The sequence below is a fragment of the Amborella trichopoda genome, chromosome 3 (assembly GCF_054954075.1).
Source record: "Amborella trichopoda isolate Santa Cruz 75 chromosome 3, AtrichopodaSantaCruz75HAP2 v2.0, whole genome shotgun sequence".
In the NCBI taxonomy this organism is placed as follows: Eukaryota; Viridiplantae; Streptophyta; class Magnoliopsida; order Amborellales; family Amborellaceae; genus Amborella; species Amborella trichopoda.
This window is the reverse complement of record NC_142338.1, coordinates 57,463,645-57,490,649: the sequence shown is the minus strand read 5'-3', so window position 1 is coordinate 57,490,649 and position 27,005 is coordinate 57,463,645. Positions and strand designations below refer to the sequence as shown.

The 27,005-nt window shown below is 36.1% G+C and overlaps 1 protein-coding gene across 2 annotated transcripts; it reads right to left on the bottom strand.

Moving 5' to 3' along the window:
- Positions 1-6,204: 6,204 nt before the first annotated feature.
- On the bottom strand, positions 6,205-21,420 carry LOC18429565 (uncharacterized). Of its 2 annotated transcripts, none has more exons than XM_006838850.4 (14): positions 21,320-21,420; positions 20,321-20,429; positions 20,096-20,150; positions 18,281-18,369; positions 17,923-17,947; positions 11,248-11,286; positions 11,031-11,148; positions 10,693-10,853; positions 10,239-10,593; positions 9,411-9,535; positions 8,736-8,946; positions 7,823-8,494; positions 7,603-7,683; positions 6,205-7,003 (listed from the first exon to the last, which is right to left on the bottom strand). In XM_006838850.4, the coding sequence occupies exons 2-14, from the start codon at positions 20,411-20,413 to the stop codon at positions 6,625-6,627; spliced, it is 2,403 nt and encodes an 800-aa protein (XP_006838913.2). In that variant the 5' UTR covers positions 20,414-20,429; positions 21,320-21,420; the 3' UTR covers positions 6,205-6,624. The 2 variants fall into 2 exon arrangements, with proteins under 2 accessions (XP_006838913.2, XP_088717816.1); XM_088861690.1 differs by having other exon boundaries at positions 8,736-8,943.
- Positions 21,421-27,005: the final 5,585 nt, after the last annotated feature.

The window sequence follows — 27,005 nt, the reverse complement described above, 5'->3', positions numbered from 1 at the left end:
TGTATGCGAGAGATTACTCCTATGCACCATAGAGTCATGGTTGCATCATGGTCTGGAGGACCATGATTTTTGTCTCTAGTGGAGAACTTGAAATTTATAAACTAGGATTGCGTCCCTTAGTCTATTGGCTGACTTTGGTGGTCCAATCATGAGCCCCTATAGTGGAATGTGAGTCATGGGAACTGCTAGGTTAATTTGAAAAAGCTAAGCGGATCGTGATTCGCAGTTGAAGGTGGGGTGCTCCCATGTATTGATAATTTCCTATATTGGATCCGATTCCTATCGAACTTAATTAATTTTATGTTATATGATTTTCGGAATGTTTATTTGAATTTTTGTGAATCTTCTGATATTTTATTTTTGTCATTTGATTTATAAATTAAAAGAAATTAATTTTTCAATGTTTTAAATAAAATATAATATTTAAAAATTCTAAATATGAAATAAAATATTTTCTAAAAATATATTTGATCTCCATCAAATATGAAGTCCAAAATTTAAAAAGATGTGGATCAGGTGGGGCCCACATGTGGCCACCAAAAAGGGGGACACGCCTAATATTCTTGGGAATAAAGTTTATCGTCTTTGTTGGCTTATCTTTAGGTATATAATAAGGTTGAATATTTGAGATATTTATTATCGAATCAATATTGGTTGATCTAATAATTAAGGATAGGATATATTAAAATATAAGTTTTCCTTATTTGATAGGAATAGATTTAGGAAATGGAGGATAAGGTTCTAGTTCATCTCTTTGAGTCTTGATGGTGGATTAAAGAGATTGATAGCTCAAATCTCTCACCCCACAAGTCTTTTGAGATCGACGGTTGAGATTTGACCCCACGAATTGAGGCAAAATCTATGGTATAAAAAATCTATAAAAGAATGTCTCCCCTCATAAAATGAGATACGTATTTTCTTCTGTCTTTAAGAATTATCTCTTCCTACCAAAAATTTAGCTCTTTCTCAAAGGTTTTGGATTACCAAAAGGAAGCATGCCTCAATTTTTATCTTTCTCCAAGTTATATCATGTTTTGGGGGCACCCATTACTTCTGTTTTTTATGGGTGGCAAAGTGGTCTAGTGGATCTCTCATTCTCTCTTCATATTCATCGTTCTAAAATCAAGCTAAGAGGTTTGATCAAAATTAAGTCAGTGGATTTTTGCCATGTAGGAAAATCAACAAACCGATCATATATCCCGAGTACCATCGGAAAGATGAGACTCTTCGTGGGGTGTATTAAGCCCCATTGAAATAATCTCCGAAAATTTTATTTTTTTAAATATTTACTTCTTTTCCCATAAAACAATAAATTATAGTTTTTTTTCTTGAATAAAGAATTGTATTTGAAGATGTAGCAATTGAGAATCGGTTTTATTTTTATTTTATTTATTTCACGAGTAGTTTGATTATAATTGGACATTGTAAATGATATTACCGATATAAAGATAAATTTATTTTTAAATATATATACATTGTGCTTTTATCATAAATTCATTTTCAGAACCACCCAAAACAAAAGAATCAATTGAACTTCCGCACCATACAAAAAAAGAAAAACAAATCATCGCGGTCATTGTTTACCAGGAAACCAAAAACCTAGAATGCTTGAATGACTCAGGCGTGCGAGAGTACTGCAAACTTTTCATAATAATTGTGAGAAGTGTTTTTTCTTTTTCTTTTTTTCAACATTTTTAGCACCTCCCAACCCTGTTTTTCATTTTTTAGTGCCTAGTTCCATGTGCCACGCGCTGGGTTCATTTCCCTTAATATTCAAAAGTACTAAATGTAAGATAATGGATTGATTCATATGTGCCTAAACCCACGGCTCTAGGCCATAGTCCAAGATGGCGCCCTTCAGCATTAGCATTACGGTACTGTAATCATCATCAAATATAATAAAGGCATTTTAAGTGCAGTAAAACATGTGAGAATATCGCGGAAATTAAAATACTGTGATGCCTCAAAACATTAAATCTATAATTTGTGATAGTCATTTCAACACTTTTAAGTGTTGTGGTGCATCATGCCTTCATAGTAATACAACTATTGACCATTTTGATCAAAAAATGTCAAATATATATATATATATATATATATATAGATGAGATTAATGAAAGTATAGTTTTTTTTTTTCAAGGAATATTTTGGTAGAGTATTTTTTAATATTATATTTAGAGGAATATATGGGCAAAAAATTTTATGGAAGTTTTTATTAAACTAAGATACATAATTTAATCCCAATTTTAATGAGCATATCTCAAAAACAAATTTTCAGAGATATCAAATCAACAAAGAAGATAGATAAAATTATACAGCAAAAGACTTTTTGAAAAGCATTTGTGAAAAGGAAAAAGTTTATAAGAGGTTGTAACTTTAAAATGTAGAACCAAAGATGCACTTAAAAATTCATCGGAAATGGTATTAATGTTGAAAATCCCTCTAATTCATCATCTCAACATCGAGATATAGGAATAGGGAAAAAAAAATAAAAAATTTGAGTCCTAGAAATAGTACATCTTGCAAAACATTATCTTGACCGTCCATTTTAAAGATTTTCATAAGTTCATAGATCTACTTGATTAACTTTATAATTAGATATGAAAATAGATTTTCAGCTAATCGTAATAATTTTTTATAACAAAAATACATGTTATGATAAATGTTGGAGGTGCACCTTAATTGGATTGTTTAAGGTTGCAGCCTCATAGAAACCCTACCCTTTTGAAGAAAGATAAATAAAGGGTTCGTTTGGATCCTAGGGTAAACAAAATATGGTTTTGTATAACCATGTTATCTCGTAAAAAAACTCGTTTGGCAACTTTTTGGATACATAATCATGTTTTCTGTAATGAAGAAAGAGGGCCAAAAGATGGGTATAGAAAACCAAAAAAAAAATTGAGTTATCTAAAACATTGTTTTGTGTAAGCAAGAAAGAAGGAATACAACTTGTGACAATACTAATTTTCACACACCAGAGCTGCCCACATTATTAAATACAATTACTTATGTCAAAAACTTCACACAAACTAGAGAGAAAAAACACCGCAAATTAAGTTTTAGAGAGAGAAAATATTTTAAAATTTTAAAAAGAGAAACTATATTAAATTTTAGAGAGAGAAACTACAAAAAAAAATTAGAGAGAGAAACTATCACAAATTTTTTAAAGAGAAATTATATCAAATTTCAAGTTTTAGCTGGAGAGAAACCATATCACATTTTACAGTGAGAAATTACATAAAAAAAATTTAGAGAGAGAATCCTTTCAAAAAAATTTAGATAGAGAAATTATATCAAATTATAAAATTTAGATGAATAAAGCCTCTTAAAACTTTAGAGAGAAAATATATCAAATTCCATATAGAGAAACTACCTGGATTTTTTAGAGATAAACTATTTCAAGAATTTTAGAAAGCAGAACCATATCAAATTTGAATTGTTAGATAGAGAAATTATCTTATAATTTTTAAAGAGAGAAAATATCTCAAATTTTAAGTTTTAGATAGAGAAAGTATCTCAAAATTTAAGAGAGAAATTATATCAAATTTTATAGAGAGAAACTACCCAAAATTTGTAGAGAGAGAAACTATCTTAAAATTTTAGAGAGAAACTATCTTAAATTTCAAGTTTTAAAGAGAAAACAAATCTTAAAACTTTAGAGAGAAAAACTATATCATATTTTAAAGAGATAAATTACATGAAATTTTTAAGAGAGAGAAACTATCTCAAATTTCAAGTTTTAGAGACAGAAACTATCTCAAATTTCAAGTTTTCGAGAGAAAGTATTGAAAAATTTTAGATTGTGAAACTATATCAAATTTTAGAGAAAGAAACGACCTAAATTTTTTAGAGAGAGAAATATCTTAAATTTTTTAGTGAGAGAAACCATCTCAAATTTCAATTTTTAAAAAGAGAAAGTATCATAAAATTTTAGAAATGTGAACTATATCAAATTTTAGAGAGAGATCATCCAAAAAAATTTTGGGAGAGAAACTATCTCAAAATGTTTAGTGAGAGAAACTATCCTAAATTTCAAGTTCTAGAGAGAGAGAAAGTACGTTAAAATTTTAGATAGCAAAAATATCTAAATTTTTAGAGAGAGAAACTATCTCAAAATTTTCAAAGGGAATTTATCTCAAATTTTAAGCTTTAGAGAGAGAGAGAGAGTGTGTGTATCTTTAAATTTTAGAGAGATAAACTATATCAAATTTTAGAGAGCGAAACCACCTAAATTTTTTTTACAGAGTAACTATCTTAAAATTTTTAGAGAAACTATATCAAATTTTAAGTTTTAGAGAGAGAAACTACATCAAAATTTAGATATAGAAACAACCTGAAACCTTTTAGAGAGAACTATCTCAAAAAATTTAGAGAGAGAAATTATATCAAATTTCAAATTTAAGAGAGAAAGTATCTTAAAATTTTAGAGAGTAAAACTATATCAAGTTTTAGAGAAATTACTTAAAAAATATTTAGAGAGAGAAACTATCTCAAAATTTTTAGAGAAATTTTCTCAAATTTTAAGTTTTAGAGGGGGAAAGTATTTTAAAGTTTATTTTGAGATAGAAACTATCTCAAAAATTTTAGATAGAGCAATTTTCAACCTCTTGAAATTTCAAATTTTTAGAGAGAGAGAGAGATTATCTCAAAATATTTGGAGAGAAACTATATCACATTTAAAGTTTAAGACAGTTTTCTCTCTAAAAATATTGAGATAGTTTTTCTCTCTTAAAATTTTTAGGTAGTTTTGCTCTCTAAAATTTTGTATAGTTTCTCTCTCTAAACATTTGATAAAAAATTTTATAATAAGAAATTTTTTTTATATGTATTGTTGCATACCAAATATGTGTAACATAATTTTCACATGAAAATATTTTGCATGAAAATGTTTCACACCTATCAAACTGTCCTAAATAGTGTAATCCTAAGTTAAGCAAATAGACAACCCAAAGGGATTCTACATAACCTGGGTATTATCTACGAGCTATCCTAACAGTCATTTCTCAATAACCAAGTTTTGACATAACTACGGTTTGCATATCCAAAACATGGTTTTGTTTACCCTAGGATCCAAACGAGCCCTAAACCTTTATATCAAAATGTTATTTCTTGAAAATCTATTGTAAAACTCAAAAGTAGGAAGTTTTTTTTAAAAGCATTTTTGAAAAATGATGAAATGCACCTGCAAAATGCGAATTTTTTAATATCCATGGTAAAAAGTGTTTTTATTATTAGAAAAATCAGACATGTTCTTACTAACTATGCTTCAGACTTCCACAGTAAGTAACAACTTCGGGTTGAAGTTACGAACAATTAATCTTATTATCACTCGTGGTCCGAAGTTCTTTTTAATGAACTCTGGACATTCATTGTCCTAAATTAAGTTTTATCAATAATAACTTCAAATCTATTGCGTCCAAGTTATTTCTACATGTCAAATCTTCAGATCTGGGAAGTCTGAATTGAAACTTCCTCGAGACTTTTTCAGACCTGGAAAGCGTGAATCAAACTTCTTCTTTTTTAAGTAGCTTCAAACCTTAAAAAGCCAAAGGCCCAAACCATGAGCACCTTCGGATCTTGATAATCCAGAGGTAATAATTGTCACATCACTTCAGGCATTATCCCAAGTAGAGACACTTGAGAAGAATTTTTATATTATGGACCTTTAAAGATAAAAATTCGACATCAACGAGATGCAAGCAAGACTACAGAGATTCTTTGGTTTAAAATCAAGAGAAGTTAATGTGAGCTTTTATTGACATCGGTACAAGTGTAAGTTCTTTTCATGTAGTTGGCACAAATACCCCTTTCACTCCCATGCAGCGTTTCAAAAACAGATCCCCCAACCCACACAAGTCCGTATCGATTGCAAAATTGCCGATGCAAATCAGTCCAAATCAACAATCCAAAAGATACTTGCAATGAAAAAAAATTAAAATAGGAACTCGTCTTAGGGAGATTCAAAAAGGTCATGAGACATGAGAATATAAAAAATGAAGGGGGCAACCCGAGCCATTACCTATGCCTTCCCAAAATGATTCGGTTGCAGCCTACTCCCCGCCCATTTCGGCAATTCCCAATCCCAGGTTTTAAAACACTGCTCTTCAGTGGTCGAGCAAAATCTTTTCTTGGTTGGGGAATTTTGACAATGGGGCATGATGAGTTGAGGTTCACTACTTCTGGGCAAAAGCTAAAAAGACAATATTCTGCCAACCTGAAACTACTCGTCTAAAAATACCATGTCAACAGGAATAAATGATCCATGATAAGCAAATGCTAATAACAACCAAGCCCACAAAACTGGGTACGAATAACACACCCGACAAATCTCACTCCATTCCCCCTTTTCTACATATGACTTGATCCTTTCCAAAATGGAGAAGATATCCATTAGAGCGCATACCATACTAGGGGGAATGATACAAATTAATCCTCACACAGCAAGAAACCCACTAGTAAGCTTGGTCCATCTCTACAGTACCAAAACAAACAGAGAGAGAAAGATTGAGAGAGACTTCAGAAGGGACACATACGACCATCTCCCTACTAGCAAATTACCAAGTACCCAAATACGAAAGTCACAATTCATAATAAAAACCTAAGCATGAATGAACAACGAAACCTCTACTTAGCATCAGGGCTCCCATCTCCATATGAAACGAGGCCCTTGTTTCCAGAGGGGCTAGGAGACCGCGACCTACTAGGAGAACGATCCTTCCCAAGAGGAGACCTCGATTTCTTAGCATCATCAGATGACCTCGACATTGAAGAAGGGCTCCGGCTCCTTGAAATAGACCTTCCTTTCTCTGAGGAATGCCGAGCAGACGTGCCAGGACCAAGGCGAGAGCGCAGTTTCTCACTCATGGAAGGCCTCTCATCCACTGGGCTTCGGCTTCGACTTCGGCTAAATGCTGGGCTTCGGCTGAGATCCTTGTTTCCACGCGACCGGTAGTTTATTGGGCTCCTAGATATGCTTCGGCTCCGGCTTCTCCTGCTCCTGTATCTGCAATGAGGGATAAGAAGGCTACATATAAGCCCGATCACTTTTTTCCATTTTTTTGAGGTTTTTGATAAATATTATCTTGATCTTCTCAATTTACTGGAAAAGAAAAAGTGCAATGGGCATGGAAAAACTTTTCTCCATTGGGGTCATGACAATCAAATACAACAGATGGTGATGAGAATAGGAACAACCAACCCCCTTCTTGGGAAATCAAATCTCCACTGGATCATGGCTGTCCGATGCAATTGATGGCAATGGCGAGGGTAGGATCCACAATTGGGAGCATGCTCCATTCTCAATCCATCAAGAAAGTCAACGCATGGGTGTGATCCCAATGGACTGCAGTTTCCCTGAACTTTTGCACTTTCTCAAAAAATTAAGGTAGTTTTTCAAATAGCTCGGGAATTTCAGGAAGTTTTACACATGGTTTCACTGCAAATATAGCAATTCGAACACAGTCTCACCGCATGATTTATAATTTTATCAAAATAAATACATCATATGGTGCCCAACACACTATGGTTACTTTAAAAGGTCAATCATTTTTCTTTAGTAGTAACCAAAAGCTATTCTGTATGATGAGACAGGAGAGATATGACCTTGGTGGTGTTCTGCCTCTAGGGGGGCTCCGGTATCGTCTTGGAGGTGACCGATCTGAATAACCACGATAGCCTGAGTATCTGGTCATCACAAGGAGAAAACCAAAATTGTGTTAAAGCTTATCAAGATAACAATATATATCTATATCTATAAATATATATATATATATATATATATATATATATATATAGAGAGAGAGAGAGAGAGAGAGAGAAATACCTCTCCCGATCCCGGTCCAAACCACTTCTACCCCCATAGCGATAGGACCTCACAGGTGAGCGATCAGGGGAAGGAGTGCGGTACCTTCTTGCATACGAGTAGCGCTGACTAAAGCCACGCCCTCTCCTTATACGTTTAGGTGTACCATCAGGAGAAGGGCTTCTTGACACACTTCGACCATGGTTAGAGAGAGAAGGGGCCTGACCCCTCCTCACAGGGCTCCTCGAATAACTACCACGATTAGCCCTACCAGGAGGCCTTGCAGGGCTCCTGCTAACACTTCGAGGAGGGGGGCTCCTCCTTAGGCTCCTTCTTGGGCTCACGCTGGGGCTCCTGCTTCTGCTTGTGCTTCTCCTAGGGCTCACACTGGGGCTCCTCCTCTTAGGGCTTGGACTTGGGCTCCTCTCAGGGCATGGACTTAGACTCCGGCGCCTCTTGGGGCTTGGGGTGAGACTTCGGCCCATCTTGGGGCTTGCACTTAGACTCCGGCGCCTCTTGGGGCTTGGAGTGAGACTTCGGTCCATCTTGGGGCTTGCACTTATACTACGACCCCTTATAGGGCTTGGGCTTACACTCTGGCGTCTCGTAGGGCTTGGGCTCACGCTACTGCCTCTCTTAGGGCCTGGACTTGCACTCCGGCTAAGGCTCGCACTTCGACTCCTGCTCAGGCTCCTGCTTTTCAACTTCCAGTTAGGACACAATCAAACTTTTTCTTGTTTGGGGAAGAAGAAAAAAAGAGGCGGAGGAAAAGAGGGGGGAACAGGGGTTGGGATGGGTGGGTGCGTGGGTGGGGGGGGGGGGGGGGGGGGGGGGGGGGGTGGGGGTGGGTGTGTGTGTGTGTGTGTGTGTGTGAGAGAGAGAGAGAGAGAAGAATAAACAAGAAAATGGGGAGTAGGGAATGAGGACTTCAAACCTGGATTTACCGCGATCTGAATCGGCAAGTCTTCCCAAGGTTTTATCAGATTTAGGCTCTGCCCCGTTCGCATTGGCAGGTATTTCACCATTTTCACGGGAAAATTCACCCTCCTCTTGTGATGCGTTGTCAAGAATGACTTTTACTTCCTCTTTCTTCTGGCGATCCACTTCTGGTTCTTGGTCTAAGACTGGGGAGGACTGCATTCCTACTGCAACGAACCAACACATAAAACTTTTAACATTCACAACAAGTCGACAAGTCGTACAAGCATTTCTCATTTGTGACTACTAGTCATTAAAGTTGAACCAAATTTCATAAAGAACATCACGGCCTTAATCTGTTGCACTACATTATTCATGCTAATTGATTCTGTTTCAAAGACCAGACTAGTCCTCCAATAGTCTTACAAGTCTTACAAGCATTTCTCATCTGTGACTACTAGTCATTAAAGATAAACCAAAATCTCATAAAGAACATCACGTCCTTAATCTGTTGCACTACATTAATCATGCTAATTGCTTCTGTTTCAAAGACCAGACCATGTTCTCCAATAGTCAATTATTCATATAATCCCAGACCATGTTATGAGCTGCTTTGGATCACAGCTTCTTGATATAGATTGGTAAAAACACATTGCAAGAATGAGGTAAATACATATATGGAGTCATTTACCAGGGAGTCGAGGTGATTTCTCAGCAGCCTGCAATGAGTTTTTTGACTTTCGAACTGGTTCTCGAGCCTTCAAACCATCATCAGAGCTACTCTCACTCTCTGAATCACTTGCACTATCAGAACTCCTGCAAACAAGTACAAATAGAGGACTTCACTCGCTAGTAATGATATTTCACCATTTAAAACCTCCATGTCAAAAGCAAAGAGCAGTCAATTATGAGAAAATCGTTCCAAACTGAAAAAAAGAAAAAGATGAAATGAAAGATATAGCCCTTGGCATAAAAAAACTAGAGTCTTGATGTACTAACATAAATCTCACAACACTGCTCAACTGGCAGTAATTAGTTTAACATAAAATCAATTATATTGAAAGCACCGATTATATTGAATAGAGCAAAAAACCATAACAAAATATACTAAGATAAAGAATTGAAAGTTCATACTTTAAGAACTAATTAATCGTTTCCTCTCAAATTTTGACAGAAGAAAGACGGTTGGTCAAAAAACATGTGTTTAGTTAGTGTAAGAATCATAAGTCATAACAATCTAAGTCGAGTATATTGGGAGGAAATCAAAATATTTTTTTTGTCCAAACAGGTTGTCAAGTAAAGGGTGCTCTAGAAAGGTGGAGAATATCACAAGAAAATGAAATGAAATTTAAGACTCTTCAAGAATACAGGAGTTCACACATTCAAGATCTTAAGATTACAGCTAAGGACCATGGAGCTGTAAGCATTTTTTAAAATACCTAAGGAGAATACACAAAATTACTCAACCAAAAAAAAAAACGGGGGTAACAACTGGTGCTAAGATATATTGACATCAGACCATTTTGACTTGCGCCTTGACCGTCTATCACGCCGTCTTTTCCGTTTCTCCCTGCGCCTGTCCCTCTTTCTTTTCCCACGCCTATGGCGATCCCTTCTTGATGATTTCTTTCTTCTTCTACGCCTGTCTTCACTAGAACTACTTCCGTAAGAATCAGAATCAGTATCAGAGTAAGTATCAGAAGAAGACTCGTCATCCGAGTCAGACGAGCTATCAGAATCCGAGGAATAATGCCTCCTCTTCTTCTTCTTTCTTCGATCCCTATAAGATCTCTTATGCTTCCTCCCCCGCCCTTCATTATCATCTTCAGAGGAGTATTCCCTAACATTTCTTGACTTCTTTGGTTTCTTTTTATCTGCAACAATCGAAGCACAAATTCAATGTAAATACATCCACTATTAAAATGATACCACAATTTGCTCACTTCATGTCACAACAAACACCTATGGGTTACCTTTCTCTGTTGTCACCACACCATGAGCTTTGGCTTCAATAAACTCACCACAGTCAACAATTTTCACATTGTGAGTCGGCCTCCCTTGATCTGTACCAACCTGTTCTATTTTCTTTAGAACATCCATTCCTTCCACAAGTTTTCCAAAAACAACATGTTTCCTGCAACATTCATCAACCATCTCCATTGAATGGATGAATGCAATCATGCACTTAGCAGAACCAGAACATTAAATATAAAATTCAAAAAAACTTGAGCGTGACTACTGTCCAAAATTTAGAGACAAGAAGCAAGGAGAGATCACAGCAGAGAATAAGCCTAACAATAAGAGGCAGTACCCATCAAGATGGCCTGTAGACTTAAAGGTGATAAAGAATTGAGAACCATTTGTGTCTGGACCAGCATTTGCCATGGACAAAACACCAGGCCCATCATGATGCAGCTTGAAGTTTTCATCTACAATTGAAGAAAACAATTTAGTGTTTAATGTGAAATAAGGCTCACAATCTGCAAAAAGCCAAAACATAACAAGTGAAAAAAAAAAAGTTCACACACCTACAAACTTCCCACCATATATGCTCTCTCCACCAGTGCCTGTCCATGGATGTAAAGAACTAATCAATTCTCCCAGTACACATACCAAACACAAAACAAGCTCACTAGACATTAAATTTTCATGACACAGCCCAAGACAAAAATGCCACAGACCTAAGGGCACAAGTGCACTACCACAAATACATTTAGAACTTGGATAAATTACAAAAGATATCATTGGTACTCCATTAGAAGCTTAGAACTTTAACTCTGAGGTTGACAAAGAGAAAAGCAACCACTCCACCAGATTATATTTCTTCCAAACTTGAATCAATTCATTTGCACTTATTAAAAAAATCAATTCATTTACAATTCTCCTACAAGAGCCAAGAGCTTCTGACCAGGCACATATTTTACGACAGAAGCTATGGACCACAGTTCAAAATATCTACAAGTGAATTTGGGAATAAACACTTGATTAGACTTCATGACCAGAACTGGGCTAAGCCATGACATAGCTAGTGACTTGGAACCCATGATTGTTGTAAGACATTCTATTTCATCTGAGCCAGCTTACTTGATGAACCCATAATTTTCTTTTTTAGGTGGACAAGCTGGAAACTGAAGTGAGTTTTGGAGACCGAAATAACTTTCTTCTCCCTAGAACACTCTTAAAACCCATAAAGCATTAAAAGGGTTCCATTTTTTACCCCTTTCCTTACAAAACATCTAATGCTAGGTCCATCCAAATAAAACTTCCTTTAAAGAGCCATTTGGGTACCTGGAAATCTATTACATGACTATAGATTACATTTCCACTGTTTGGGTACACTTTAATAGTAAGGAAATGGAAAGAGATTACCCGAGATTTCTCCAAAAAAAAAATGAAACCGATTACGCGGTGAAAGATCTATTACACGCCTTGACAGTTAATCTTTGGGAAATCTTTTGCTCACACCTCTCTGCCCTATTCCGCTTAAAAAAATTCCAACCCGCCATTTTCCCTCTCTCAAACTCGTGAACTTACCAAAGCGACACTTCTCTCTTCACTGGTAAGCCCTATACTCTCTCTGGTAAGCCCTACTCGCTCTCTCCTCTTGAGCCATAATAATTGGCTTGCATACGTGCTCCCTCCCTCTCTCTAAGCCCGCCCCCTCTCTCTCTTGAGCCCTAATAACCGGTTTGCAGCTCCCTCCCTCTCTAAGCCTGCCCCTTTTATCTCTCTTGAGCCCTAATAACTGGTTTGCATAAGGCCCTACTTCTTTAGTCTCCTCCAATGCCTCAAAATCTTCTACTGCAATAACCAAACCTTCTAGTTTACTAATCAAACTTCTTCCCATTTTTTAACTTGTACCATAAAGATTTTGAATTTGGTATCATAAATTTATTGCTTATTTGAAATTATATAAATACATTTAAAAGACTTCTATAAAAAATAAATAAAAATAAGGCTTATCACGATGAAAATATGTTATTCCAATCATATTATTCCAATGACTTATCCTGTTAAAACCAAAGTCTAATCATGTTAGAAGGCATGTGATTCCTTGTAAGTGCCAAAGGTATGCAAAATAAGTAGGAAATGGTGTGATGATGACTTTAGAATGGTACAAGTTATTATTAAAAAATCTTTTTGGAATGGTGATGATGTTATTATTAGAAAATCTTTTTGGAATGGTGTGATGAGGACTTTAATTCCACATTTCAGTGGCATTTCGTGACAAAAAGGAAAGAAATGATAGTTCACGGGCAAGTGCTGGTAAAATGTTGGTAATGCATTTCCCATATTTCTTAGCCAAACAGTAGCAATGTATTTCCCAGGTTGCATCTAAATACTACCCAAACAATAACAATCCATTTGCAGGTAATGTATTACCGCCAGTAACATATTTCACAAACAATAAATTTCCAGGTATCCAAACGGCCCTTAAACGAAGAAACCCAGCTAAAATAGTTAAGCGCACCAGTCATTAAAAAATAGCCAAATTGTGACACAAGTGATTCTGCCTCTGGTATGAGCAACTCCAGGAAGTTGACTGTGATCCAGAGGTTGTTAAGGTTTAGAGACCCAGAGGTTCAATTTTCGTCTTTTCTGAAAGTTAACTGTAACCCAGAGTTTAAGGTTAAGGATTGACTTTTTAGCATTGTGGTGCGAGGGTTATATGGTGTATGAGATTCCACAGGAGTCCAAGCGTGGAGGTTGTTGTTTAATTAGTCAATCTTATAGTTCCCTCAAAGAGGTCTTCATTGCCAAGATGTGGCTTCCTGTAACAGTTTCGTTATATGAAGGGGCCAACCACAAATCATCCTGTCTTTTCATAGACGTATGAGACTATGGCAGGATCATGAGGCAGACAACCCTGTCCAACTGCATTTCTTGTTGTTCCAAGTTTCTAAATGGATTTTGGCACCTCCAAAGCTGTCGAGATCAACTTCAAAACCAATCACTGAGATTAAACAATTAATTCAGCTCCTTACATGAGAAATATCTTTAAAATTAGTCTTTAAGAAGTAAGAACCAAAAGATTTTTCTGGTAGATATTTGCCCACGTTGTTGGGTTCCGATGTGGTTTACTCCCTAATACCATTGGTCTGGGAGGCCCAATACCCCATGGTTTTTGCATGACAAACAGCAAGATCTCGACAGGGGACCAACTTCAGTAACAATGTTTTCCCAAGCATTAGGAGGCAGCCGGGATGATAGCATGATTGTTGAGGGGACCACCTTCAGTAACAATGTTTGCCCAAGCGTTACGAGGCAGCCGGGATGATAGCATTATTCATCTATTAATCCACACCAAGTATGCAGGGACGATTGGATTCACTTTTTTGGACTTGCTTGTTTTCACCTGGGTGATCCCAAACCATGTCTTCCCTCAATGCTTGCTAATCAGGTAGCTCATATTTCAAAAGACAATTCAAATATAAATTGCTCTGCAAGATATTTTGCCTCATTACATTTAGGGGGTTACAGAATTGATGAACTACACAAGAGTAAAGAGCAGATATTCTGAAGCTTTGCTGCCACAGCACCTTTGTCTAGCAATGGCTGTTGGGAAAACAACTCCCGTGTCTTGGTCTTGAATAGTAAGCTCCCATATCAACTCTCATACCAGTTCTCTTTTAGCATCGTTACTAGAACATAATTGACATCTTGAGCCAGTCACCTGTAGGCTCCACTCTATCATTCATAGGCACAGACTGTGAGGGTGATCACGCAGTTAGGCGTGTCTAAAATTAGAAGAGTTACCCTCTGATGCTCCATTCATTTCCATCAGCCATTTAGATGGCTTTGCAGGTTGCTAGAGACCAACCCTGGAGGGGCACAAAAATTCCTAATCCAAGAATTTTTCCACCTAGCCATCATTCCAAAGGAATTTCCTTGTTTTTCCAGGGAAAGAGAAACCCCCCATTTCTTGACTCATATTTTATCCTTCTCATGTGGTACCCTAAGGAATGCAGTTGAAAGTTGAAAATGGCAATAACCATCAGAGTTTCCCGATTTCGAGCTGTACCCAATGTTCCAGGCCACAGTTGCCCATAAGCTGATAGCTTCCACCTCCACCAAGACAATAGGAAGATATTGACCTCCTGAACAGGGCCGCCGTTCTTCTCTTATTGACACCATATCTCCTACTATCACGATTTCTCCAAATAACCTGAGACCTATCACTGGAGACACTTATCAAGTTCGGAAGCATCGCAAAAAATCAAAGACCTAACTCTCATTCTAGTATCCTAAACTACAAGTGAATTATGGTAAGTGCTGCCCTGATAACAACATAGAATGAAAAAATGGATCGGAAAGGCTGAAGGTGGATGGTATTCTATTTTTTTTGAAGTGGGTGGGTGGATGTATTATCACTAAACTTTTGCCAAAATCTTGTACTGAGAAAGTCATCAGCCCTAGTGGCATCCCGTAAAACCACAAAAGAATATGCCCATTCTGTCTATCATCTTTAAGTGTGTCTCCCAACATCCAATCGGCGATCCAACAGGACAATGATTTCTCGTTTCACAAAAGGAACCAACAAGTGCTCTAAAAATATATGCATTCCAATTAGTGTCTAGCACGGCATGCACTTTTACTTTGGTACCAAGAGCACTGTCAGACCTACAAAAGGCCATTACATTCAAATTTTCTATGGACCTTAAACTTGCCTTAGCAGATATCGACACCAAAAGGAAACCAAGAAACTAATTCACAAGCAAGTTTCATAAAATAACTCAACTTGTTTTATGTGGTTATTAAATCTTAAAATCGATGATTATTGGCAAAATATATCATCATATGAATGAATAAAAATTAATCATTGTCATAATAGTTCATTTTACCTAAAAGATAATTTAGGAGGTTGACACCTCAAGACCACATCGGATTTGAAAGCCAACATACATGATACATAGATTCACATAAAGAGCACATGTGCCCCCAACACAGACAAACAAATATAAATATCAGTGTTTCAGAAAACGCTAGGCGACCAGCCTGGTGCCCAGCACCCAGGTACCAAGCAGGTGCCCAGAACCTCAAGCGCTCTGCCACCCTCAAGTGAAAAAATGCATATATGTGTTGTTCAAAAGCACATATGTGCAAATATTTTTGTTAATTTTGCAATTTTTGCATTTACAAATATTGTAACTAACTTTTCCATGCAAATGTATATGCATGAATGTTGAAACACATTCAAAACTTCAAATCATTGAAAATTAAGAGGAAAAAAAGTCAAAACATAAACAAGTCCACAGTGTACTAAGCTCGAGCCATCCAGTCTAAACTAAGTACGCCATGTTCCATACTGACGCATGAACATGATCACAACTAAACAAAATGAAGTACAAAATAGAAGTATAAAACCAATAGTCCAAATGTCCAATACAATAGGATGGAATACTCAAGACAATGAAAATTGAAATACAAAAGAAGAGAGAGTTCTTTCCTCCATAATAATTTGGTCTTTGATGTTTTGATATATTTCAAGCTACAAAATCACCGAAAAGTCTTCAAATACATTCACTAGTACCCTAAAAAAATTCCAACAATGAAGGCTAAGCTTAGATTCATTTTTTTTTTTTTTTTCACTTTGGGCGTTTAGAATGCCCCCAATTAAGGCGTTAAACGTACCAAATGGAGTAGAGAAGAAAATCATAACAAGAATAGCGAAGAGATTTTATGCCTACATGTAGCAATTTATGTCATATGGTCCTCTCCCATTTTTTGAAAGAGAAAATAAGTTTTAAAACTATAAGCTATACAGCATAAAAGGTGTAACAAACAACATTTTTAACAATTAAAAATACAACTCAAAATTTGAACCACACACATATGTAAAGTTTTTGAGAATGTGAGGTCCCACCTACTTCCAGAAAGGATAAGGAGATATATGGCAACAAAATTATGGATTTGTATCATGCAAGACATTTCAAGGAATGGCAAGTCAAGTGTAAAGATCCAAAAATATTGGTATGACAGTCATTTTGCCAATTTCGAGAAAAGAATGAAAGAACCTCAGTGCATTTCATATGACTCATAAACCACAGTCCCTTGATGTTTAGAATTTAAGATATATAAACATATGTATACAGTGTTGGGTATGTGTTGCACATGTGATTCTGATTATTCAGAAAAAGCATTGAGTCAAATGCCCTCCTACTGCTAAGGAATGAAATAAGTTATTTTTTGTTTTAAGAGATCTAAATAGCAGAAGTTTTCAAAAACATCTCCCTAAATAAATTTCTTTTATATGGAACAGTGTTTCAAGACTCGACCAGGACTACTCGGACTCGGCTGAGTAACTCAGCCTCACCCTATGGGCAAGGCGAGTTTGCCCCGACTACACTGTACACGGGTTCCTAGTAGGTTATATATAATAATGTGCCAATTTTTTTAATGAACATTCAAGTAACACACCGATGTTTTAAATGAACATTCAAGTAACACACATGGTGAGAGTTCAAATCCCACCTTAATCATCCGCTTTCCTTTTGTTTAACCTTTATATATATATAGGAAAAAGTTTATATAAGATTGCAACCTTAAAATGTAGAATTAAAGATGTATCTCAAAAATCCATCGAAAAAGGTTGTTTTAATGTTGAAAAACCCTCGAATTAATCATCTCAACATCAAGATGTATAAATATGAAAAAAAAAAATATTGAGTCCCCAAAATAGTTCATCTTGCAACATATTATCTAGAGAGTCCATTTTCAATATTTTCATATATTTATAGATCTACTTGATTTTAACCATTTTTAAAATTTAAAATTTTATAATTAGATATGAAAATAGATTTTCAGATAATCTTAAGAATCTTTTACACCAATATAATAAAATTTGGAGGTGCGCCTTAAAGGATTGTTAAAGAATGCAACCTTATAGAAACCAAGGGCAGAGGACCTGACCATCAGGTCATCGGACTCGCCTGAACACTGATATGAAATGTAAGAAGAGAAAAGTGGGTGTAAATGCAAGATGATAAATCAACTGAACCAGAACCCCCTGGATGCATTGGAAAGAGTTCCTTTAATATATAGCAAATAGCACATCTTTCATATTGAAGGCATTGAGGTCCAACATAAATCATACCATATCGTAATTTCCATGAATCACATGAAAGTTTTGAGTAGTCACATATAAAAAACACAATACAAAGTATTTATCTAAATCAAGTATTGGGTGCAAGGAAAACACATACCATCTTTTCTTGAAAAATCACCACCCTGCAAAATAATGCGAATCATCAGTACCCATCATCAATGGTCTAGCACGAAATGGTTCAATGCTCAAAATTCATGGTTCAGGCAAGATGACCCACTACAAATATTAACAATGAGGCTCAACCAGTAGATAATGTACAACCTTAAATTTACATCAACAAGAAAAGCAGTCTTGACCATCAGCTACCTTTACCCTACATCATAAACAGGGGGAACTGACCAACAATATAAAGCTCAATAGCTTTTACAATGCTAATACTTAGATACATAACAAAATTCCAGAAGATTCACTTTCCTACAACAAACAACGCTTCCGAAGTAAATCAGAGAACCTACTTGAGCCATAAATCCTTTGATTATGCGATGAAATATCGATCCCTTGTAATGCAGAGGCTTTCCTGTAACTTGTCCAATGCCCTTCTCGCCTACAAAAGTATAAATAATTTAGAGCCATTGTCATAAACATAATCCAAGTACATAATAATAGAAATCTAGCACAGCAAAATGGTATCTAACAGTGAAACATGTGACATTCAATCAGCAAGAAGTATGATGCCACAATTTAATTCTATCAAATCAAATTAAAGAAGAGCCAAGTACCTAGATATCTTAAGCACCAAAGTGAAACAAAAGCGAGGCGCATTGATAAAATGTAAAAGAACATCATCAACCATCGAAAATTCATAGTTTGGAGTCACTTGATCTAGGGAAGTAGTAAAGAAATTCATAGATGTTGCATACTAATTCAGTGACATGAACTAATACACACACACACACACACGCAAAGCATATATATATATATATATATATGGAAAAAGTTTATATAAGGTTGCAACCTTAAAATGTAGAATTACAAATGCACCTCAAAACTCCATCGGAAAAGGTTGTTTCAATGTTGAAAAACCCACTAATTGATCATCTCAACATCGAGATGTATGAATATGAAAAAACAAAAAGATTTTGAGTCCCAAAAATAATGCATCTTGTAATACATTATCTAGACCATCCATTTTCAAGAGTTTCATGTGTTTATAGATCTACTTGATTTTAACCATTTTTGGAGTTCAAAAATTATTAATTAGCTATAAAAATAGACTTTGAGATAATCCTAAGAATTTTTTCACCAAAATTACATGTTATGATAAAATTTGGAGGTGCGCCTTAATTGGATTGTTTAAGGTTGCAACCTTATAGAAACCACAAACTATATATATATATATACATACACATCGTCAAAACCTTTTCCCAAATAATTCGGGTCAACTACATAAATCCTGCTTCGCCCTCTATTAAGGGCCATATCATCATATGTCTCCATATCTTTTCTCACCACTTCCAACCATATCCTTTTAAGCCTACCCTTTGCCCTTTTTGAATCTTCTACTTGAACTAACTCGCACATCCTAACAGGTGTTGTACTGGGTCTGCGCCACACATGGCCAGCCCAACTATGTCTACTCTCTCATCTTATCGCCTATTGGTGCACCACCTAAATTTTCCTAAATATATTCATTTTGAATTCTATCCCTTCTTGTAGGGAAGGGGTTCCCTTCGTGTGTGTGTGTGTATTGTGGATGGATCAATGGGGAAAGGATTCCCTACCTGTGGTAGGAATAGAACTCAAGATGTCATTTTGTTGTACCCACCACCATGGCCACCTATGCTATAAGTCTATTCCTAAAAATATTAGAGGAAAACATAACAAAAGCAAAGAATAGAGAACTCCAAAATTCAAAATTAGCAACTAATTTCAAAAGCAATGATGTTCTACAACTCACTTTGTGCAAAATTGACGAGTCCTTCCAAGAAAACTACTTAGAGGATAACTTAACTACTTGGACAGAGAATAGACATCGGGAGGATAGGGTTACCAAAATAATAATATAATAAATTTCACAGCAAAGAAATAATGTGGTTAAGAATCATGAAGAATAAGGTCACCAAAATAATAATTGCATAAATATTGAGGCAAAGATGGAACATGGCATACAGAAAGTGAGCATATCTAATTACAAGAGCATCCACTGAACCACATAACAATCAGAAGTTAGACCTGATTGATAAATTACATCAAAGTTGAAGCTACAATGCAAATATTAATTGTAAGGAAACCAGAATAGGAGATACTGATATGCATGGAAGATCATATACCTGTACAGAGTGCTCGGAAATTCTCAGCTGTCTTAGGAACAACATCAGAAAATAGCTGTCAATTACACAAAATGAACGATTTTAATAATATAACAAATATTTATATTGATCACAAACAATTACAGGGAAATAAGGCAGGGTTTAACAGAGCCAAAATGAAAACAAGGGCCATACAACAATCAAACTTAAAAGTGATCAAAATTGTAACATAGTTTCTGGAGGTACCTCAAAGACCATTTTTCCAGCAGGATCCCCACCAATTGATACATCCAAAAACACAAGAGAATTCTTTTTCTTAGCCATCTTTTCAGACTTCATTGATGTTGAAATGCAGCTGGCGGTGCCAAAGATCAATTTTGCAGAATTCAAATTAGCAAACGAAAAAAATCCAATAAATAACGAAAATGGAAAAGCCTTCTACTACATTTTCTTGGTTATTAGACCATCATAAACCATATTTAAAAACAAATTAAGTTGCAAATGGATGAATAAATTATACCTAATTACCAACCAGAACCCTATCCAATTATCATATTAAGAACACGCACTTTACTTTGCATCGACGACATAACAGAAAATAAAAAAATAAAAAATGAAAACGAAAGTTCAATAATCCCAGTTCTCATAGGCAGAAGCGACACCAAGATCTAATTCCTTTTGATAACTCAGATTCCTTATTACTGGCAAGTAATTGATTCAGCAATATCGTCGAAGGAGTGCATTAAAATAATTGAAATGTATCAAAAGCTCAGAGCCTAAAACTAAATTCAGCCACAACAAGAAAAACAAAGAACAAATATTTTGAACCCAGGTAAAATAAAAACGAGATTAGACCATAAACACCCAAAGAAAATATAAAAGATAGAAACGCCCAGACACCAACCATCCAGTAAAGCATGCCAAAACACTAATCCCAACTATGAGAAACTTCACAAGTCCGACAAACATAAAAAATAAACCTAGAAAACACAGAAAAGCACAAACCCTAACAAGCACACAGCTAAGCATGGTTAAACCCTAAACCTTCACAAACATTCACATAGCACATGAAACTCAAATGCTTCCACGTAAACTGAGACAAACCCTAGAAAAGAAGGTCCCGCGACGATAGAAGTTTAAAACCTGACCTCAACAAGCCATCGATGCATACAGTGATAAAACGTATCAAAAAGGGCAAACAAAAAGAGAAGACAGCAATACGATGAAAATAAGATGAAAGCTCACCTAGTCCTAATGGCGGCGGCTAAGCCGATGACATGGGATTAGGGTTTTCAGGGGGAGGGTTTGCAGCGATTGGGGTTGGAAATTTGGGGCTCCATGTGACCGAAAACCTAAGAAAAGCTAAACCTCAAGCTATTTGTTCATTGAAAATAAAAGAGGGGTAGGAGAAAAATGGAATTTGACTTATAGAACCCTTCTCGCTCAAATAAAATCCTTTCTCGCACCACCCGTTCTCTCTTTCTCTCTCTAATATCTATCTCTCTCTCCTCTCACTACCCCCTCTCTCTCTAGAGTATCTATTTCCTTCCTCTAACTTTCTGGGGTATTCTGAGTCGGTGCGACGCTAAGGCCCTTCTTCACACGAGTGTTGTAGGTGGCGTGAACCTCATGGACCGAGACTACATTCAAAATTACCAAAATCTCCTTAGATTTTCAGAAGAACTTACCATAAATCCTCTCTCTGGACTCTAGAGGCTTAAAGTTCCTCCTTTGTATTTGGCCACTTTCACCGAGTCGGAGTTTCTCTCTGAGCGTGTATGCTATGCTCCCTAGGGAGCCTAATATACAATTTACTCACTCGGAGAAAACACTGGCTTAGGAGTTTTTTCATTTTTTTTTTATTTTGAAGTTTTGGGATCTATCTAATTATAAATAGATGATTACTTTAAAATAAAATATTAGATTTTTTTAATTCATGAACGTCTGGATCATTCCCTCCAAAAATAGATGTATCTAGGACAATTTTGTGATGATATATTTTTTTTTAGTCACATAGAGTGCAAGGATTAAAACTTTTTTTTTTTTTTTGAGGTTGTTCCATTGATTCTAGATATCACATCCCTAAAATTTTGGATAAAAAAATGGGTGAGGTTCGATAAGGTTGTTTTTTTTAATATGTAGAAATAAGACGTGCCGATAAAATTTACTTAGAAATGTCGTTTTGGTATTTGACAGAGGGTCCAACTATAAATAGTGTACAGTCTAGATAAGCTACTAAAATAGTTTGGGAAAGCTCACGGGGGAGCATATACGTACAATAACTCTCCTAGGCAAAAGGGCAACTTTTGATTTTTATTTATTTTTTGATCTAAAATTTTGAGATCTATCTAAATTTTGGATTCGAAGTTATCAAACGCTTAGATCTTGCCCTCCGAAAACTAGGCGGTTATTGTTCAATATTGGGATGTAAATTTGTTTTAAGCATATAAATAGTCCTAAAATTATTTTCTTTGGCAGTGCCAACTACATGGGTCTTATTTGGGCTTGCACTTCAATTCAAGCTTTTTGGTTTGTTACCATATGCACCCTCTCTCGAACGGTCTGTGGCTGTAACTTAAGCCCATTCCTTGGGCAATTGCATAATTCAAATGGCCACACTTAACAACACAACCACCCAACCAATTGTATGGTTAGCTGGCCTCTTGCACGTATGCCCATGTTCCATTGTAGATATTCATTTTGGAATTCGCTTATGAGCAATAACTTAGTAGACCTTAGAGTACCATCTATCATAGATCTAATACCCCAAACTAGTCATTGTAGAAACCCTAGCTCAAATCCTAGATCTACGCAAGCCTAGGTACTCTAAGCCCTAGCCAATTCTCTACAATCTTAAGACCCTAAATTCATATCCAAAATAGTATTCAAAACCAAAGCCCTAAGATAATTATGTCAAATGCAATTTTCAAGGAAGAAAAGGAGATCGGAAAAAACAACCTAGGGTCTAATACGAGCACCGACTTCAGGTATACTGGGCCAACAAGCCCCATTGGATTTTTTTATTTTTTTATTTTTCTTCTTTAGTTTTAAGTTTAAGTTCACATTGATTTAGATCAATTTTAATTTTAAGATATTGTTCTGGATTTTGTTTGATTTCAAGTCGACTCTGTCAATGGTTTGTGAAGAATATTTGTTCATGCAGATCCTCCTTTTCATTAGTCCTGATTTGACGAAACCCACAAATATTTACTAATCTTCAATTTTAAAAGTTTAAAGCATACTTTGGGGTGGTTTCTTCTGAAATCTTCTCAAATTTTCATTGTAAACACATGTCAGGTCAAGTTGTCCATGGTCTAACTAACCAAGTTTTGCTTAAGTTGATTTTAGCTATATGTGGGCATCATCTTGCCCAAGGTCTTCAGTTACTAGCTCAAATACGTGTGCTTCATGTTCCAATGTTGCACAAACATCACCTCTCGCTTCGACAAGATTGTATAGAGGATAAAAATCAAGATTTGGATCAAATAAAGGAAACAAAATAGTGCATAAATTTTTTAAAGAAAGATACAAAGATTTATGTGGTTTGGCAAATTGCCTACGTCCACAGGGAAGCGAAGTTCTCTTCCACTAATAAAAAAAACATCATGTAACTATGGTAAATGTAATGGATTACAAGCGTTCTCTCAAGTCTTAAAACATGATATTTATCTCTTTAGAACACCCACCCAGAGGACTACACAAAACGAACCCTTCTCTCTATTTTTACTTGTATCTCGAGGGTTGCCAATGGACAGCTCCTGCTCGTGGGCTTCTGGGTAGGTCCTGCTAACGGGTAGCTAGCAGGCTTCGGGCAGGGCCTAGGCCGTTTTGAATATAAACTGTTATTGGGAAAGGGCGGGGCGGGCTTGATATGCCCCGGATTTTGTCCAACGAGCCAAGTTGTCCCTGGTTAGCCCATTAATGTCTCGTTTGGGCCCAAATAAAGCCTGGTCAGGCCCATTTAACATGCTTTTATTTATAATAAAAGCTTCACTCTTCAAATTTTTAATGTGTATGGTAACGTGCACATATATATATATATAGTAATGATACTATGATACCCTCTCATACTCATGTGAGTAGGACCTCAAATGATCACCATTAAATTTTGACACAAATCTTGAGAAAACCCATTCACCCAAGTCCCAGACCAATGTCATAACTTTTATAAATATCTGTGTCAAAATTTAATGATGATCCTTTGGGGTCCTACTTACATGGGTGTAGAAAGGTCTCATAGTGTCATTTCTCATGTATATATATATCATATTAAAATATTTAAAAATATATATATAACTACTATATCTCTATAAACCCCATCTCTTCTCTATCTCTATAAACTCTATCTCTCTTATTTATCTAAAAACTCATTCTCTCTCAATAAAAATCCAATATCTCTGTCTCTTTCTGAATAATATCTCTCTCTAAAAATCATATTTTTCTCTAAAACCACTTTTTTTCTCTCTAGAAATCAAATCTCTTTTTCTAAAAATCCAACTTCTCTCTAAAACGCACTATTTCTCTCTCTAAAAAGTAGAAGCCAAATATCTCTTTCTTTCTCTAGGGCCTTCATGGTTCAATTCATAAATTGCAGAGGTTTCCATTCAATCTGGTTGACTTCTTCTAATCAATTGAATCTCGTTGAGTTCTTCTAATCAATTAAATGAATGCATTTATTTACCCAAATGCTGACGGAATATAGTGCTCTGTTTAGTTAACCAAGTTTCTAAACTGGCCCATTCAGTTTATTTCATGTTTCATGGCCAGCACACAGAACAAATAGTCACCACACACAAGCACGGCGCACGTGCGCACACAGGTAGAGAGAGAGAATATCACAGAAAGGGAAAAAAATAAGCATTGTAGATGTAATATGAAGATTAATTTAGTATTGAAACTCCATACCATATTCACAAAATACAATGTTCTTGTTTGCTAGTGTGAGACGTTTTTCCATTGTCTCACAAATTTACAATTTAACATATTAAGTGGGTAAATAAATGCATTCATTAAATTAATTAGAAGAAGTAAACCAGATTAAATGGGATTTCTGCAATTTATGAATTGAACCAAGAAGACCTTTAATTCCACAATAAATAATTTTTTTTTTAAAATTACCGGACTAGGCCTAGGCCTCTACACATTGTTCCAAGCTTACCGGGCCAGGCTGTTGGCAAGCTTATTCTGGGCAAAGCATTGCCGGGCCAGCCTGGAACGGTTCCGGGCTTTCCCCGGCCTCCCCCGGGGCCGGGCCCTCTCCATTGGCAGCCCTATGTATCTCTCATTTTCTCTTTCTACAAAACTATTTTTATAAAGAGGACAACCCATGGAGACCCACATGACCATGACCCTCATCTCTCCTATTCCTCTTATGAATAAGGTAACATTAATTCCTCATAAGATTTAATATAATATTTTCCTTTTTGCATATCCCAAAAAATATGGAAGCCACAACTAATAGGCAAGACCACTTTTTTTTTTCCCAACAAATTAAAGAACTCATAGACTCTAAGAAAAATGGCTTCATGTTAACATTTTCCCACTTGAAGACATATTTCCATTATGACTAATATACTCCAAAAAATTGTTGCCCACTAGTATTAGGTTTCATAAAAAGTAAAAAAAAAAATTTAAAAAAAAATTATCGGCAAGGCAAGTAGGTAATTTGCTATCAAAGTGGAGATTGTTAATAGTGATAAAAAAATCACCTCAGAGGGAATTGTCTTTTGTACATTGTTGGTGGCTTTTGTCACCATAAAAAGTGACTTGTATAAAAGACCAAAAAATAGGTTCTTTTGGACATTCGATTCACTCTACTTTGTTTTGCTCTTATCTCTATAGAAAGAGGCTAGGTTTTTTTTTGGTTATATGAGAAAGGAAAATAGGTGAAAAATGATTTATTGTCCAATTTTATGGAGAATTTATATGGGCTTGTCTTGCTCGAGTTTTTTGATCATTCGAATTTAAGCAGAGGCTATTGTACATTTTGGATGTTTTTAAGAACGTATTATGGTGATGGTTTTCACCGGTTTTTTTCCATTTAGGTTGGATGTAGCCCTACGGAGTGAACCACGTTAAATTATTGTTGTAGTTTGTTGTGGTTTGACTGTGTGATATTCGATGATAAGTTAAATTGGGGTTTTGGGTATTTGAATATCCAACTGGTTTTAACATAACCAAGGTTTGACACAGTGATTTAAAAATCGGCGAGTCGTAACAGACTCACCCGAGTCGGCACAGGAATCGGTTAGCCCGTGCCGATTCCAGTGCACCCGGTTCTACACTGGAATCGGTTACCCCGTGCCGACTCTAGTGTACTCGATTCTACACAGTGAATCGCTTGTATGACGTCATATACGGGTGAAAGTCGTCCAAATGACGTCACATTGACGTCATACACAGGGTGAAAGTCGCCAGTATAACATCACATAACGAGTTAACGCGCGACAAAATATGGATTTTCCACTGTTCACACGTGTTGCGACTCGCCTGAGTCGGCACGGGAATCAGTTACCCTGTGCCGATTCCAGTGTACCCGGTTCTACACGGGAATCAGTTACCCCGTGCCGATTCCAGTGTACCCAGTTCTACACAGTGAATCGCTTGTATGACGTCATACACGAGTGAAAGTCGGCTGTATGACGTCACATTGACATCATACACGAGTAAAAGTCTCCCGTATGATGTTACCCATTGAGCGTGCTTGAAAAACTACTGTCACCCATTGAGCACGCGTGGATGGCAACCTCGGGCACACGCGCGCAAACCTTAACGACCTTACAAAACAATTTATAGAAGCGAAACTAAAGCTCGTTGTTGGATGTGGGACAATTCCTACGATGCATTAAATTATGACAGAATTTGGATAAACATTATTAATGTACAAAACCATTACACTTGCGCAGATGTGGCGGAGTAGTTATCACAACCT

Coding starts and splice junctions, on each gene's coding strand:
- LOC18429565 (XM_006838850.4), bottom strand. CDS start 20,413: ATGAAGTCTGAAAAGATGGCTAAGAAAAAGAATTCTCTTGTGTTTTTG. Junction 18,370..20,095: donor TTTCCGAGCACTCTGTACAG/GTATATGATCTT, acceptor ATACTTTTGTAG/GCGAGAAGGGCATTGGACAA. Junction 7,684..7,822: donor TTGGACCGGGATCGGGAGAG/GTATTTCTCTCT, acceptor TGTGATGACCAG/ATACTCAGGCTATCGTGGTT.